The 17,696-nt window shown below is 42.7% G+C and overlaps 1 protein-coding gene across 1 annotated transcript; it reads left to right on the forward strand.

Moving 5' to 3' along the window:
• Positions 1 to 2,652: 2,652 nt before the first annotated feature.
• Positions 2,653 to 16,292, forward strand: CCNL1 (cyclin L1). Its single transcript, XM_068955112.1, has 11 exons — positions 2,653 to 2,970; positions 3,183 to 3,257; positions 3,449 to 3,558; positions 9,921 to 10,041; positions 10,437 to 10,501; positions 11,865 to 11,964; positions 12,099 to 12,203; positions 12,498 to 12,639; positions 14,579 to 14,690; positions 14,857 to 14,955; positions 15,935 to 16,292. The coding sequence occupies exons 1-11, from the start codon at positions 2,668 to 2,670 to the stop codon at positions 16,281 to 16,283; spliced, it is 1,581 nt and encodes a 526-aa protein (XP_068811213.1). The 5' UTR covers positions 2,653 to 2,667; the 3' UTR covers positions 16,284 to 16,292.
• The last annotated feature ends 1,404 nt before the right edge of the window (positions 16,293 to 17,696 follow it).

Here is a 17,696-nt window from a genome sequence, read left to right on the forward strand (position 1 = left end):
GGGGGGAGAGCTGCCGATCAAACCGAGGGAGCCAATCAGAGCCCGAGTCTGCCCGCTGGAGGGGCGGGACTTGCCGCCGAGCTTGCGGTTAGTTCCAGCGGCGGGCAGTTCTAGTCCCGGCAGCCGCGGAGGGATACGGCCAGCGAGAGGCCCAAGCGCCCTTCTTCTGAGAAGTGATGCGCGGCGGCCGGGCGGGAAATGACCTGCTCGCCTCGTCCGGTTGCGACAGCGCGGCGGTGGCAGCGGGCGGCCGCGGGGGCTCCACCCGCCTGGTGGCAACGGCCGGCGGGGTCGGCAGCGCCTCGCCGGGGCGGGGGGCCGTGTCCGCCCGCGCGGAGGTGGCGGAGGCGTCGCGCGCGCGGCCGTTACGCGCCGCCGCCCCTCCCCCCCCCACCAGCCCGGCCGCCCTGAGGCGATGGCCGCCGCCGGCTGAAGGCGGGAGCCGCCGCCGCCGCGCAGACGGAGGAGCTGCGGGAGCCGCCGTCCCCGTCAGTGCCGCCAGCCTCAGCAACGGGGGACCTGAGGGTGCCGCGGAGCGAGGGGGACCGAGCTGCCGCCGCACAGAACACAGTGATTTCCCCCTCCTCCCCCCCCCCCACCCCCAAATTAAGAAACTGGAGAGGGTAGCGGAACGCTTAAGAAATCCCGGTGCCGTCTTTATGCTGTTGACAGAGCTGTAGCCGCTTTATTGGCGACCGACCTCCTTGTGTACCGGAACGGTTTATGTCTTTGAAGCAGTATACAAGGTAGCAGTAGAAACTTATTGCAGTAAGTACAGTAGTTACCTCACAGCAACATGACTTTGCAGCTCTTAAATGCTTTTACTGGAAATAAATGCACTGTATGTGGCATGCCCGCAGTCGGAAATCAGATGAGCTGTCATACAGCTTTGCGTGATGTTACTGAGAAGTCGTAGCTTTGAACAATGAGGAACTTCCAGCAAGCAAAATTCAGAGCAGTGCGTGTGGCCTAAGGCCAACATAGCCCCAGCTTTCCTGTGTCCGGATGGGATCGTTGCATGCTAAACAGCAAAGTGATTGGAAAAGCTTTGAGACAGATGTGGAAGTTGCTGTGTTGGGCAGCATGTTTTGTGTGGTTGAGGACCCAGATGTTCAAGGAAGCACAGGAAAAGCGTGGGGCAATGCTGTAGGCAGGAGGGTGGTGGGCCACCTTTCAGTGCCGGCCTGTTCCCCAGCACTCGCCTGTGTAAGTACAATGGCATACAGCGCAGGAGCCACTTTCGCCTTTTTTTTTCCCCTCCATTAATAAATCCACTTGATAGAAAATAAGACATGGGAGAGCGTGTATTCACTCTCTCTGGAAATGCGTAGCCCAGCTTATGTCACTATTTGCACACACAGCAGTCATGTATTTTCTCTACTTGATTTTATCAGTTTTTCTTCTGTATGACATCCTGCACTCTATAAATGCCCAAGAAACACCACAACTGCAGGGAGACCATATTGTGACAGTTCTGAGCGAGTTACTGTCAGTTAAGCCTGTCTCCTTGAGACAGTTCTGGTTTAGTCTAAGGTGTGAACCCCAGGTGACTTAATTCACCCTTTGATATGGACACCATAATTTCACTTTTGGGAAAGCTTTTCCCATTTATTTGAAATTATTTAGAATTGGAATACAAAATAAAGAGTTCCCATACAGGGTATGAACCAGTTAAACTATACTGTCTTTAAAACATAGTTAAGCCAACGTAATTGCCCTTTCCTTTGCTGTTGTTAAACATACAGTGCAGTTGTTAGGTGTTTTTCAGTGGTGAAGTGGAATACTGTTTAAAATCATTTCGCGGGGGGAAATGCTGTGAAAAGGTGAATAAATACAAGGCTCCTCCAGCCTTTTCAGCTTTCATCAAAAGGACAGGAAGACCTGCAGATAGCTGTGGGTGAAACCGTTTCCTTTCTCTCCTGCAAGTGAACAGAGAGACTGTACATGGTTATGCACGTAATCATTTCCTTCCCGTCTTGCGAAAGGCCATCTCTGTGCGGTGCAAATTTCCTTTCAATCCAGGAATGCGATCAAGCTCCGAGGAAAGCAGGCCCCTCCGATCCTGTATTGGCCCGCCAAGGTTGCACGTGCCTTGCCTTTCCACTCCCCGGGCTGAGTTTGCCTCGGCACCGTTACAAAAATGCGGGCAAGTTTTCTTGCGGTGAAAAGTCCCGGGGACGGGGGTTAGCACCAGTTAAATCACTGCCTCACTCGCCTGCAAAAGCCGAAGGCGCTGCAAACGGGGGAGCTAGGGAAGATTTTCGCTTCCCGTCACGAGCACAGCGACAGCCAGGCCTCGGCGGCCCTCTGCCGCGGGCCGGCAGCGAAGCGCGCCGCCGCCGGCCAGGGCTCGGGGGGGGAGGCGGGGCGCCGCCGAGGCCCGCCCCGGGGGCGGGGGCTAATGCGGCAGCCAACTGCGGCCCGCGCCTCGGCTCACGTGACCGCGGCGCTCCCGCCCCCCCAGCCCGCGTGCGTCACAAGCGGCGTGCAAGCCGCCGGCAATGTTGCGTCACGGGAGGGGCGGGGCGGAGCGGAGCCAGGCGGGCGGACGGACTTTTTTTTCCCAGGTGGCAGCGCGCGGAGGCGCCGCTGTGTGCTGCGTCACCGGGCGCCGGGCCGGGCTAGTCTGTGCGTGGCCGGCTGCGGGTGTGCATCAGCTCCGCCATCATGGCCTCCGCCGTCGCCCACCCGGCCCCCCCTGCCGCCGCCGCCCCGCCGGCCGCCGCCACCGCCGCTGCGGCTGCTGCTGCCGCCGCCGCCGCTGCGGCCGCCGCCGCCCCGGGTATCCTCATCGGCGACCGGCTCTACTCGGAGGTATCGCTCACCATCGACCACTCGCTCATCCCCGAGGAGCGCCTCTCGCCCACTCCCTCCATGCAGGACGGCCTGGACTTACAGTGCGAGACCGACTTGCGCATCCTGGGCTGCGAGCTCATCCAGGCCGCCGGCATCCTCCTCCGACTGCCGCAGGTGGGCGCCGGGCCGGGCCGGGCCGCGGGTGGGGGGGGTGGGGGGAAGGGCGGGCGGGCGCCGCCATTGTGGCGCGGCGGGAAGGGCGTGTGAGGCGGCCGCGCGCGCGGGGGGGGGGGGGGCGGCGGCGCCAGCTGGTGCCTGACACAAAATGGCGGCGGCGGCTGGGTCCTGCTGACTGACTCCCGCTCCCTCCCCGCCTGCGTTCACAGGTGGCGATGGCGACGGGGCAGGTGCTGTTTCATCGCTTCTTCTACTCGAAGTCCTTCGTCAAGCACAGCTTCGAGGTGAGCACGGCGCGGCCCGCTGCGCGAAGGGGCGGCCCCGGCCATTTCCCGGCCTCCATGCGGGGTGCGGCGGAGTAAACCCGCACTGGCTGCTCGCCCCGAGCCTTTAGGCCACGTTTCTTTCTACTGACATGATATTAATGTCGTCGTGGTTAGAAACCACTTTCTTACGGAAATGGGCTTCTTTTCAGATTGTTGCTATGGCCTGCATCAATCTCGCTTCCAAAATTGAAGAGGCGCCTCGTCGTATAAGGGACGTGATCAACGTGTTTCATCATTTGCGCCAGTTAAGAGCAAAAAGGTAAGATTAGCTTCGTTATCAATATAAGTGTATATTGCCACTAATGCACACTGCAGTTCTCAGCTCACAGGATTTTTCCAGGCTAAGTTCAACGACCTAAAATTAAGAAGGGAGTGCTCCTTGGCTGCTATGTAGGCAGTACAGTCCAATGCTGACTTCTTCTAATGCGACTTTTGATGACTTGGTAGATGCACTTTTCTTACTAGCTGCAAGTCTTGAGTGTTGGCTGTAGTTTTAGGCCCGTTACTAGTTGAATTTGATGTCTTAGTCCTTGAATGGTAGTCCTAGGTGTAACTTGCCAGTTAGTGGATTGCTGCATGTGTTTCTCCATTCTTTTAACGGTATTTGGTAGTCCTGATGTTGTTCTCTTGTTAGTATGTAACTGTCTGTATGTGGTTATAGCAGCAATAAAGTATCAGTGTATAAAAGATGAAAACCGAGCTTTAAGTTATAATGCTATTACTTTTTGGTTGGAAAAAAGCAATTTAAAAAATAACTGAGTGTGGTTTGGCCTATAGTGTTTGCAGCTTTAAGGACATCACTTCAACAAGGAATGTGTAATTGAGTCTTGGAAGCTGAAGGTATCCTTTATTACCAAAAGTGAGACATGGGTTTTTACGGTACAGCGTGCTTGTGTCAGTTAGTAAAGTTGGAACATAAATTTAACCTGATCTGTTTGCAAATCTGAGTAATTCTGTCTGTTCCTGTTGTATAGCTGTTCTCAGTTGTGAATGCTTAATAATGGTTTTCTGGGTGTACAGCGATACATCTTTTCAAATGTAAAGCAAATTAGTGCGAACCTTTGGAAGGAGCAAGGAATGGATGAAGGGAAGGAGTTTGAATTACTGTTAAATGCAACGCTTTAACAGGAGGCAGTATTGCAGGCTTCTGTAAGACGTTCTTGGAGACGTGTCAGTTACGATAAAGTAGCATTAGTTCTAGTGGTTGTTAAAGTATAAGGTAGTCTATAGTTGTAAAGGGATTTTGTTCTCAGTTAGCTTCTTAAATTTACTTTTTTTTTTTTTGTCCCCTGTATTGCCAGGTTACAGCAGGAATTGAACCTGAGTGTATTGCCTTTTCTAAGTAGAATAGAAATCTTTTAGGGAAACCAGCTGTTTCTTGGTGTATTTATCCTGGTTATGCTTCTCTGTTGCATCTAAAACTTCCTCTTTTATTGCCTTGTGCTCATCTTTTCATAGTTTTAATTATAAGAATGATTGTCACTTTTATAATTTGGATGGAACTTAGCTTTGCCTTTTTTTCTTAAGTTGTTATCTCTGATGGCCCTGAGAGAGTTTTGTGACGTTATGCTGAATGTGAATTCTGTGGTATTGTTCCTTACCACAGTTAATGACAAAGGAGTCTGGTTATTTGATTATTAAAGCTGGTTCAGTGATTCCTAATGTTTTGGCCTTGATCCAGACACTGAAGGTTAATTAATCATATACAGTGCTTCTCTTTGCAATGAGAATACAGATTAGTTGTTTCTTTGTGCGTTACAAAGGATCAGAGAAACTGAACCTAACCTGTGAACTTAAATCTTTCCAGCTAGCCTGTCTAAATCAGAGTCACTTATGCATGTTACATGGTGTATAAAATTCATCGTGTCGAGAGAGATCTTACACTTCTATTGACCCATTATTTCCTGGAGAGATGGGTATTTTTGCGTTGAGATTCCAAGTGAATCTGCATGAAATTAGTCTTAAGATGCTTAAGTCTGACATTCAGGCTTGCCTTTTTTCTTTTTTCTTTTTTTTTAAACAAGCAGGATGTAAACATTTTTCTGTACTTTTTTTACAAGATTACAATTACATAACCTGTACACGTTATTAACTTCAACTCTTTTTTCCCTTGCAACCGACTATACAGCGACCAGCTACATTTACCAAAGCCTGGGTGATGTGGAGTGGTACATAAAGATGAAGCTGTCGTCATGGCAACAGTGAGTGAAGTATCGAAAATCCCCAAGGAGAAGCCAGTGCTCTGAGAATAGGTCACTGGAATCGGGGGACAAACAGGTTGGCCGCTGGTGAACCATTTGGAAGAACTCCTGTATCTTGTTATAAGCTTTTTTCTTTGCTGTCCAGGTTTTATAGAATTCTAGTTGATCTTTTTTTTTTTTTTTTTTTTTTTTTAAATCTGAAGCTAACAGTTAGGCCATAGTTAGTTTCTCACACACAACCCAAAACTGAAACAACCAGTTAGGATGCTGTACTTTCTTTTCACCTTTAGTCTAGTATTTCTGTTAACTGAAGCTCTTAAGCTGCACATGAAGTTTGAGGTAGTTTCAGTAGGCTTGCTTGCTTTCCTGAACAATTTTGGGTTCTTAGTTCAACTTTCTGGCTCTGTATAATTGCAGTTTTCCTACTAAAACATGCTTTTACAAGGATACAGAAGTCTTGAATGTGTAAAGCTATATATACACACACACATAAACGGTAATGTAAGCAGTCCCTTGTATGTAAGTGTTTGCAGAACTGGGAATTGCGTTGGAATTTTCTTTTTACAAGACCTGTGGTCAACTGAGTTACTGATAGGTGGTATTTCTAATGCTGAGAAGTAAGAAAAAGCTGAAAGTGTTTTCAACAAACACATTTTCTTATGAATCTTTCATGAGCCTATGTCATGGAGTATTGCATGTAAAATTGTGTGCATGGAGAAAAGCTCGTGTTATGAACGAAAATTGCTTTATAAATGTGTGCTGAAACATCTGTTTTGAGCCAAGTACAACCATTGTTTAACATGCAGAATATAGTTGGAAGTTGATTTTTTTTTTCTTAAATTTATATGTGCCTGAAAGCTACAGAAAGTCCTTATGAGGCTTCAACCAATTGTGACTTGTTATATAATCTTACAAATGTTGGTTTGAGATGTTGAGTCAGCTACTCTTTACTTCTGTTGCAGCAATCAAATAGGGTTCGTGCAGTTGTGTTGGGAGTAAAATTTGCCTTGTTGGTGGCCTGTTCTAAATAACAACACTTAGTGTTCTTAAAACTGTTCTATAAATCTACAGTGCTTGTATTTGCAATGTTGGAGACAGATAAAGCATTCTCTTTTTTCTCATGTTGACTGGCATAAGAGATTTCTGATCTTTGAAATGAGATGCTGATGTTATGCTGTACTTATTAGAAGTATCTTTTATATTATAAACAACTACATGCAGGTCACCTCTTTGTTCAACATGTTAGGCATTCCAAAGACATGGAACTTCTAATATTTCGCCTAATAAAGCTGTAGTTGTGTAGAGAATTAAGGTTTTGTTTGTCAGAGGGGATTAAAAGATATTTGGAATTTGTGTAAATCGTTACAAACATGTTACAGTATGTGTTTATCCTGTGGGTTGTTATGCTATCTCTAAATCCAGTTGAAGTTTCATGACTAAGTGCTGGATTGACCTATCAGAATGGGCCCTCTATGCTCTGTTTTTCAAGTATGAAGTCTTGCACTGAGCTCTAGTGCTGGTTTATAAGAACAGGTTATTTAATACAGTATACAAAGTAAGAATTTGAAATATCTTGTGCTTATATAGGGCTTGATGCTTATATTTCATATATAGGCTTATAAATTATTTTTCTTGTATTACTTGGACCTAAAATGATTACTTTTTGGACTGAGAAGTAAGTGCAGCAAGTACAGTATGGAAGTTCCTTCCCTCTCCCCTTGTTCTCACTAGGAAACAGGCTAAGAAGTTTTTTCAAAAGGAAATCTCTGAAGTTTGCAGCTTTAAAATAATTACACTGACTAACACTGGTGTTCATGGTGGAAGTGCTAAACTGATAAATCTTGTAGAAAGAGGAACATCGCTTTTGTCAGTATTAAGGTGCAGTCAAGTCTTACGCAGATTTATATTTTTGCATAAGTGAATAAAAGGTTGCCTTTATTTTTCTATTCCTGGAAATACTGTCTGGAGACACTGTTTTCCAAGTCTCTTAGATCTGTAGATCCATAAAAGTTTTATGTCCTAGGCAAGCATGATAATTTGGGACAGTGGAGTAATACACACGTGAAAGTGTCTTACTCTCAAGTTTCCTATTACTTTGGTGTTGAATTATCAAAATATATAACCAAAGTATGAACTGGTTGTGCTAACCCTATTGTCCTGTAGAAGGACAGTGGAACTTAAAATGCTGTAAGCTTTGCAGTCTTTCCTGTTGCACTTCTAGCCTAGCTGCCTCCTTTTGTCTTCATAATGCTTTATTATATGACTGTTAGAGAATACAAAGACATGGAAGGCAGTGATCCTACTGTGAGTTGTTACAATGATCACATGCAGTTGTGTTGCTCCACTGCTGATGTTTAGTTTGGAAGTTCTAGCTGCCTTAGATGTTTCAGCTAAAGTTTCCTCATTGCTTCTGATGAAATGTTCTTATTATAAGATAAATTGAGCCTGAACACACAAAACTCTTGTTTCTGCTTTGTTATACCTTGCAGATCCTGTTACATTAGAGATCCATAAATACTGTGCAAAGGAGTAGTGGGGAAAAATGCTTCTTTAAAAAACAAAACAAAACCAACTGTAGTTGATTGAAACTGACCCGTGCCCAATTTCACTGATTTGAAGAACTTTTAACTTGGTTCTTCTAGTTTTCCACTCCAAAGCAGTTACTCTGCCTTTTCAGTGTTTCCAGTGAATATTAAGATGAAATCGTAGGCTTTCTGCTGAAGTGGTCACCTTAAAGAAGCTTTAGAAGTTCTTCTGCAGTTACTCTTCTAAAATAATACATATTTTGACTGGGGTGTTGCCTTTAGAATGGATGAAAACACAAACTCAATGCCCTCGTCCTGATGAGTCTTAAGCATTACTTAACTAGAGAAGTGACTCTTAAGTAACATGGAAAACGTTCCCTTCTTCAGGAAACAGTAGTAACAAGATAGTACTCAAACCAGACATGCTTCCTGGCATGATGAAGCTGCAGAACTTAATTTCAAACCTCCCATGAGCTGCCTCTCAGCCCTTCGGAAAGAGCAGGGGTAACTTGTACTTAGTGCAAGGATATGCAGCATAATGTTTTTATTTCAGGGAAGTGGAATGGCTTGTTGTATCCTTTGGCTAACAGTAATAAGCATCCTTCCAAGTGACTGCAGGAGCCTTAATTAGCACAAATTGTGGCTTATCAGGGTGTTTGAACTGTAGGAGCCCTTAAGTTAGCCTTAGCCTTGTGATTCAATTGATGTTTTCTTCCTTGAAAAAGAGAGATTTTTAAGTGCTCCTCCTTGCTGGGTCACAGCATGGAAAGTGTGATCCACTTGTGGAACTTGCGTTAAGTCAAAAAGACAAGTTAATGGTTAAATACTTATCTAGTAAAACAAACGTTGTATTTTGAATCCCTTTTGCATTCCTTTTTTTCTATTCAAGATAACCTAAAATTTGTTGCCAGTGCTTATGGTCCACTAGGTTTATAGTGCAAACAGCCTGTGGCTTATTAGAGTGTTAACAGTTGCTCATAAACATTTTTCTGAGTTAGAAAACATAGGCAAATATGGGAGACATATTACAAATAAGGAAAAAGCTCATCTCTTCCTTCTTGTTAGGGATTAAAATGCAGCATAGGGAAGGATGAAAAGTCATACCTAAGCTTGTTCAAAAAACAACAACAAAAATTTTTGCATAAGCTATACAGCAGGTTCTTTTGGTTATGGAAATCTTTTGGAGAATTCAGGCAGAGGATTTGGAAGGAACTAGAAGTTGATTCGATAATGCTGGACTTGCTTTCTGTTTGAAATGACCTATTGCTTTGCAAATGGTACAAACGGCAAAAGTAACATGATATCGTGTCCAGTGTTCAGAATCAGAGGCGCAACTTAAAAGTTGTTTGTCACAACTTAAGATAAAATTCTTTCCTTTATTAGGCTTTTTCGTATATCATAGTAGCAGGTCTATCTTGTTCTGTCTCAAGATCTGAATAATCTTGTCTTTTGGTGTGTAGGAAACTGCAGTGTATAAAGCACAAACTTCCTGCTTTAATTTAAACTGTTGAAAACCTGGCTTACCCTTGCTTTGAAGTACTGACTAGCAGAGGTAACTGTATCACCTGCCTTCCCCCCACCTTCATTGTTAAGCGTAAAGGTACTCTGAGATCTTCACTACAAACTTCACTTTTGTTCCTGCAACCTGATAGGTGTAGTTTGCATACACGGTAGCGAAAGATTATTGTTCATCTTTAGCCCTGTTATCTGTAGCTAGTTAAAAGCAGAAACTAAACTAGTTTAGGTAAACTTGGACAGCACAAGATTAATGCTTAAACTTGCTTGCAGGAGTTGAAAACCGGTTTCTGTTGCCATTAGTTGGTTGGAAGGGAAAACAGAGTGCTACTATTTTGGATATGCAAAACAGTTTTGATTTTATTTCTTGCAAACTATAGGACTCCAAGCCCCCTGATACTTGATCAGAACTACATAAACACCAAAAATCAAGTAATCAAAGCAGAAAGGAGGGTACTGAAGGAGTTGGGATTTTGTGTTCATGTCAAGCATCCTCATAAGGTGAGTTTTCAAAAAATAACTAAATGTTGTTCTGTCGTGATGGCATCATTGTGAAGTGTGGGACAAGAAACACAGACTTAAAAATGACTTGGTTTCCTTTTCTTTGTTCCTTAGTAGTCATCAGGAATGCTCTTGCCAGAATGCTTGGGCAAATAGCCATGTTGACTTTGGTAGAAAATACCTCCATGTGAAATGTTAAAGGTGACAGTTTTTCAGAGTTATGTATGATAGTAAAATAAGAGTTGACTGAGTGTGATTGGATGACATATGGGCTTACACTGTATGCTTAGAAAGCAGAGGAGACGCCACTGTTTTGGAGTACTCTTTGGTTATAAACAGTTACCTAACTACTGTTTTCTATGTTAAAACTGAGTCTTTTTTTTCTTGTCTCCCAGATCATTGTTATGTATTTGCAAGTCTTAGAATGTGAACGTAATCAAACCCTGGTACAGACAGCCTGGTAAGTTGTTGTTTTCCATTCTTTTCCTAGCCAGGAAAATAGTAGCAGAAATAACAAGCCTGATGATCCATATGCAAAACAATGAGATGTAAGTTATTATATAGAATATATACATTTTTAATGTGTGTTAGTGCTTGTTTCTGCTTACTATTTTCATGGCTTGATTCAACTACTTTCATGGAGAACTCAATTTAACTTTGTTCTTTTTTCTACTCTTTAATTAAAGGGTAGTCCATGATGGTAAGTCATAGAGCTCTGCCCTCTGCACCTCAGCCCATGACCTGGGGATGGCCTGTTTGGCTGCCCTTCTCTCCAGCCAACCCAGTGCAAGCTCTCATCCGAGATTCACTGAAGTGGTCCATATCCATCGGGCAGCATCTTCTAGTTCTGTCTGGGTGTCAAAAGGATTTGTATATTTGCTTTTAGAAGTAACTGTTCAAAATGTTTCTAAATGTATTTGTTGCCTAGCTACTACTGTATACTGTAGTGTATTTAAAGGGCACATGGACACATTTCGTAGACTTTTTGAGAACATGACTTTAGTTGATTTAACCAGTTTGCTAAATTTGAGTTTAAAAAATTGCAGTGCATGCAGCATGCTCACGTAGAAGCTATATTGGGCACTGTTTCCTATATAATCAATACTTACTGACTGCTGTTTGTTTCTTTCCTGTAGTTCAGGAACTTAGAAATCATTGGAGATCTCTGCTGTTTAAACATAGCTCTTGGCATGTCTTGCTTGGCAATGCCATCGTGCTGGAAGAGAAGTATTTTAGTGAAGTAGGAGGTTGACTACTAACCTGTAGATCTTTTTCCAACATGAAGGTGTTAAGCTCAACGAGCAAATTGGATGCTTCTCTGGCTGGATGAAGTTAATGTTACTCAAGGCACAAATAGGATTTAAATGCAATGTTCTATGAACTTTATAGGCTGTATCCAGCCTCTGGAAAATGGTAGGTTATAAATATACTATGCTTACATGCTTGCATTTTAGTTTTAAAGATACTTGTTTTGAAATAACAAGGATAATGGTGTTTAAAGCAAACAGCTGGACAGATAGAAAGTACTTTTCAGATTGTTAGCTCAATGGACACTTCATAGTGTAATTGATGTATCTAGGAAGAAAATATTTGATATTACTTGCATTGGGATTTCCAAACAATGGCAACGGTGCACGCTTTGTTACAGAAGTAACAAGTGTAAACATCAAATATGGTAGTTCTAAAGAAACCAAATGTTTATGATATTAAGAGAAAAAATAATAAAGTCAATTGAGTCTCCAGTATTATCCTCTGAATTAAAAAGACCTAAACCTGAGATATAACCTTTCACGAACTTCTTCCTTTTTTTTTTTTTTTTTTAGGAATTACATGAACGACAGTCTTCGAACAAATGTATTTGTTCGTTTTCAGCCAGAGACTATAGCGTGTGCTTGCATTTATCTTGCTGCTAGAGCTCTGCAGGTAAGAATTAACCTATCTTTAATTCTTTAACATTGGTTTTATTGCTAGTAAATTGGTTTCCAGAAAGTATTAGTGAAACTACTTAAAATAAAGCATTGTCTTTAATATCTATTAAGACTTGGTTTTATTTTCAGATTCCACTGCCTACCCGCCCTCACTGGTTCTTGCTCTTTGGTACCACAGAGGAAGAGATTCAGGAGATATGCTTAACAACTCTTAAGCTCTATACTAGAAAGAAGGTAACTTTCAGGTTTTTGTCTTCTCCAATTCGTTGTTCAGTGCAGCTTGACCTGCCTTATGGTTGTCTCACCATTTGGGAATGCCTCTTTACAAATCTGCTAATCTGAAAGGCCGCACTGTGTGATTGCTCCCCTCTTTAGAAGAATGAATGAGAAAATGAATGACAATCTGGTCATGTTGCTGGGCAGGTGATTAAAAGGTGCTGGAATATTTTTGAAAAATGAGATTAAGATGTGGATCATACTAGTTCATACTAGTTCAAATTCTTACCGCTCTGTTACTCTTTTTAACAGCCCAATTATGAATTCCTGGATAAAGAAGTAGAAAAGAGAAAAATGGCGCTGCAAGAAGCTAAACTGAAGGCAAAAGGTTTAAATCCTGATGGAACTCCAGCACTCTCAACGTTGGGTGGCTTTTCTCCTGCATCCAAACCATGTAAGTTTGTTCTCTGTACAGAAACTTGCATCTCATTGTTTTTTGGTATTCTGCATAATCTGTGTCCTGATGTATTAAAAAAAATGCAGGTTTACTCAATGAATTGTTAGCTTAGACTTACTGTTTTTAAACCCTAATTTTAAAACCAGTTATTGCTATCTTGAAACAACAAATTAGAGGAACACTGTAGAGGCTTCACTTTTTCATGAAATAATTCCGTTAAGGGATCATATCATTAATCTCTCTCTCACCTGTGGAAGTAAATAGTAAATAGTAGAAGTGTCTAGACCCATCTTAACTGTTAATGTGTTATGAAGAGATTCGTTGGACTTGATCTCTTTTGGAGGGGGTCCAATTGCCTTTGCTTTCTTTTACAGCAGGTGTTTCTGAAAACTTTCACTGGAGGGTTTTGGCAGGGGGTGGGGTTCACTACTGCTCCACTACAATGGAGGAGCACAACTTGTGGATGAGAACAGTCAGGAAATGGAGAAAGTAAAGTCTCACAGTGCTGTTTTTGCATTACAGTAGACAAATTACTATAGCATGTATCTTGAATCAGTCAATAAATAAAGCTGTTGAACTTTAATGATCTAAAGAGCAAAAAGTTCTGCCTTGGCACTTCTCCTACTTAACTCTATTATTGATCTGTAAACTATCAGCGGACAAAAGGGCACGGTGAGCTTTGTTCCAGCGATGATAGGTAACGCAGAAGGCGCAGACACTCTTTTTCTCTGTGGTCTCTGCAGGAACTTGAATATACTCCAAGAAAACAATATTTGTTTGTAACAGTAGTTTCTCTGAGAACTATGTGTCTGAGCTTCCAGAGGTCTTTGAGCTGGTGTGTGTAAACTTATCACTAAAGGATGAAAGCCTTCTCCTGCCCTTCCCCTCCCCGGAAGGAGGAGCTTAAGTAGAAGAGTTTGAGTGAAAGTAGGACCCATGGAAAGTAAGTGGGGTTTTAGAAGGTCTCTTAGCTGACAAACTGAGGGCAAGCTTCTGACAAAAAGTTAATTTTCTGTATTTTTACTTAAAACCTTTTGGGCCCTATTAAATGGGGAGGCTGCAGACTAAGTCATAATGCAGCACCTCTGTCTTAATGTCAGCAGGCCAGATACAGGTGTGTAGTTCTTATGTAGTAGCTCTTCCATGAAAATAAGAATCCATATTTGGATTACATCAGCCTTGTCTATATGGGCAGGTTGGCTTTGCAACGTACTTGGTGATGTAACAAGTAATGGCCTTCCAAATATAAGGTTTTACCTAGCTGACACTTCTTCCTTGGGTTGTCTTTTGATGTGGGCTATGAACTAGATAAAGCTTTTTCTTTACTCGTTATATTTGTACTGTTAAATCTAGAAATGAAATCTGCAATTCTGCTTTTCAGTCCCAGTTCTTTCTATCACATTGGAAGTGAACAGTCCAGGTAACAAGTTATGTGTTTGTGGGACCATAAACTCAGATTTTTATATCGTAGCACTTGAGACTTGGTCTACTGGGACCTAAATGTGACCTCAAGCCAAGCAGCAAGGCTCGGTATCCTTCCCCCCACCTCCTTCAAATTTTGAGAAGAGTGGAGATACGGAAGATCATACTAGCGAAAGTCTGCTGTTCCTGCTAGATAGAAAGGAAGAAGAGATCTTGTGCTCTATTTCAACTCTTAATGCTTTCTTGAGCAAAAGATAGTGAATACAAAAATTGTTTCAGTAAGTTGAGTATATTGGTATCTGTTTGGTCAGCTGGCTTTAAAATACTATGAGTCTACTCATGGGCACTCCAAAATTGTCTTCTGGAAGTGTACTATAAATATAAAGAGAATGAAGTAGTAGCTATTTAATATTAACACTTTATGCAGATATTCATAAAGGTACATAAAGAATACAGTACGTTGTTGACAAAGTTTGTGAGATATCTACCTAATATTGAATTATTTAATTCTTAGCTTCCCCAAGAGAAATAAAGACTGAAGAGAAGAGTCCAGTATCTCTGAATACCAAAACCATTAAAAAAGAGCCAGAAGAAAGGCAGCAAGCTGCAAAGAGCCCTTACAATGGGTAAGTAAAAATCAGATTAAGAGAAGACTTCTGTTAATTTAAAAAAGGGGGGGGGAAGGTTCTTAACTAAAATACAGTGAAGTACTTCTGAGGTACTTGTCATTTTCATAAAGTAACTTAAAAGTGTAAACCTGTTTTTTTAGTATGTCTGTCTTCCCTCCCTAAGCATGAGAAAAGAAAGCAAGAGAAGTAGGAGCAGCAGAAGTGCTAGTCGATCTCGGTCAAGAACAAAGTCAAGGTCTCGATCTCACACTCCTAGGAGGCAGTAAGTATTTTTTTTTGTTTGTTTGTTTTTTGTCCCAGTTGCTCTGGGATATTTTTCATGTCAAAGTAGTAAGACCGCTCTGCATTCCATGTTAAGATGCTTGTCCTAAGCACCTACTGCTGGCCAACAACAAGAGTGCGAGTCTTAAGTCACACTCCAGACTCCCAGTTTTTGATACTAAGCTGTTCTGCTGGTAACTGCAATCAGTGTGGAAGTCAGAATGCTTAACGGTATAGTAAAGTGTGCGTTCAGAGAAAGGTGTAGTCTGTTGCAATGGTCTATAGTGGAGTGGGTGTAAGAAGGTTCGAACCTGCTAATGGATACCTATGGAAATTGTTTATCAATGAGAACCTTCTCACAGAATTCAGTCAGCTCTTAAGAGTAGTGATGAAGGCCTTGGAAAGAAGCAAACTTCATATATTGCAGCTTTCCCCCAAACGTGTGGGAGAAGTGTCCTGTTGGTGCAGATGGGTGTTAGGTGATGTGCTGTCTGGCTCTTTAGTACTTTCTCTCTTACTGTGGCTGGAGAAGAGATGGGAAACTGCCAGTGAGTAGATAATGCAGTGATGATTGCTGGCATTATTTTTTAAGAATCCTCAGATGGATATCTAAGGTGGGAACTGCCAAGTTGGATCTCAGTAAAATGTTCCTCTAAGTATTATTGACTCAAGTCACTGAAGGAAAAAGGCAGTATCCGTTTTTCAGTCTGATGTTGAGGGAAAGGTTCTTAACAAGGTAGAAAGAAGTTACTAAAGGAAGTACATTCTGGTTTGGGGATTGGTTTTGGCTTTTTTGTTTTTAAAGGAACTAATCTCAAAAAGGTGTGTTCTGGGGTTGTCACTATTATTCATCATAAATACCCCTTTGGGAGAAATACTCCTGTGTTTTCTTCCAGTAACTGGAAAGATTTCATAAATAGGAAAAAACAAGCTTTGCTTTTTCTGTGAAAGATGTTTCAACTTTAACATTCTTCTGTAAGCTACAATAATAGGCGGAGTCTGTCTGGGACATACAGTTCAAGATCAAGAAGCAGGTCCCGCAGCCACAGCGGCAGTCCTCGCAGACATCACAATCATGGCTCACCACACCTGAAAACCAAACATAGCAGGGAAGAGTTGAAGAGTGCAAGTAGACACGGTCACAAAAGGAAAAAATCTCGTTCACGTTCCCAGAGCAAATCCAGGGATCATTCTGATGTTGCCAAGAAACACAGGCACGAGCGGGGACACCACAGAGACAGGCGTGAAAGATCCCGCTCCTTTGAGAGATCTCATAAAGGCAAGCACCATAGTAGCAGTCGTTCAGGACACAGCAGACACAGACGCTGAGTTTTGAGCCTGCACCAGATTCTAGTTGAGCCTGTATATAATACAGTAAATGGACTCCTATTGGAGAACAAAGAAACCGATTAGGATTTGATTAATTTAAAGCCCAATATCTAATTTTCTAAAACATGTAGAACATTTTTGTTTTGGGGGGGGGAAAAAACTGTTACCAACTTTTGCACATAATACCTTAGCAGTATCAAATTGATGGAAAACAATGATCAGGTTAAATTGTATGTATTAGAGTTGTGTATTGTTTATCAATATGAGAACTGGAGAATGGATTTCTGTAAAAGAGCAGAACATACCTTATTTTTATACAAGCCAATTGCAGACACTTATATTTAAGTATAGTTATTTGTTTAAACGATGGTGGATACTTTCTTACACTGGTTTTAGTCTGCATGTGTTAAAAGATTTTTACAAGAAATAAAATATAAGGCTTTTTTTACTGCCTGTTGAATGTCAAATTTAATAATGCTATCAAAAATTTTCTTGGATCCGCTTACTTTGACCTTTGCTTGTTACTGGGAATATTGAAATGGTTCTACCACAAATGAAACCTTCAGAATACTCTAGAGGTAACTGCAGAAGCTTTAGAAGACACTGGTTTTGTGTCCTTCATAGGAGGGGCCACTAGTAAACCAGTTATATTTCTGGCACGCATGTAACAATTGCAATAAATGAGTGCAGATGTCCATGTGAAGCTTAGTGGGACAAAGCAGCTGACTGGGCAAACAGCTGTGGAGGAGGTGCCCTTCACAGGCTACAGAAGGAAACTCTAGTCCAGCTTTCCTGTCAGCTCTCATGGTGGGGGGGGAGGTGGAGACTGTCCCCTGTTAACAGCACCTCCTCCGGCTGCTTCCAGCAGGAGCTAACCTGTTGCTGCTGTCTGTTCTCTTCATCAGAGCCAGGCCTGGTGGTGCAAGAACTACAAAACAGGATTAAGTAAGAACCTACCTGGGGTGATACAGTGGGGGACTCATCTCATGATTGTTGGTAGCGTGGTGGTGGGAAGGAGGAGGCTTCTTAGTAAACTACTCTAAGAAGCAGTTAGCTGAGTTCGTGGCTGCAAGTACTCCCTGTGGTTTGCAGGCTGAGAAGTCTATTGAGTCATATGTGCCTTAGCTCAGTGTTCTCCCCCACCAGGGGTGCAGCTGGTAATTCTGCCCCAGCTCTTCCCGTTCAGCTGTGCTGGTGTGTACAGAGCTGACAGATCTGTCAGAAGTCTCTGGCTGTGTAGATGTGCAGCATCCCCCCATGCCTGCTGGTTGGCTCCTGTTGCTGGGCTGTGTCTGGTTGTGCTGCCACAGTTTGAGAGCTCATCCTGTTATTGCACTTGGGGAAACTGATCTGTCTTAAATTAACATGTCAGCTGTGCTGGTGCAGGCTGTAAGATTAAAATCGGGTTGTTAC

The sequence above is a fragment of the Struthio camelus genome, chromosome 9 (genome assembly GCF_040807025.1).
Source record: "Struthio camelus isolate bStrCam1 chromosome 9, bStrCam1.hap1, whole genome shotgun sequence".
Taxonomy (NCBI): domain Eukaryota; kingdom Metazoa; phylum Chordata; class Aves; order Struthioniformes; family Struthionidae; genus Struthio; species Struthio camelus.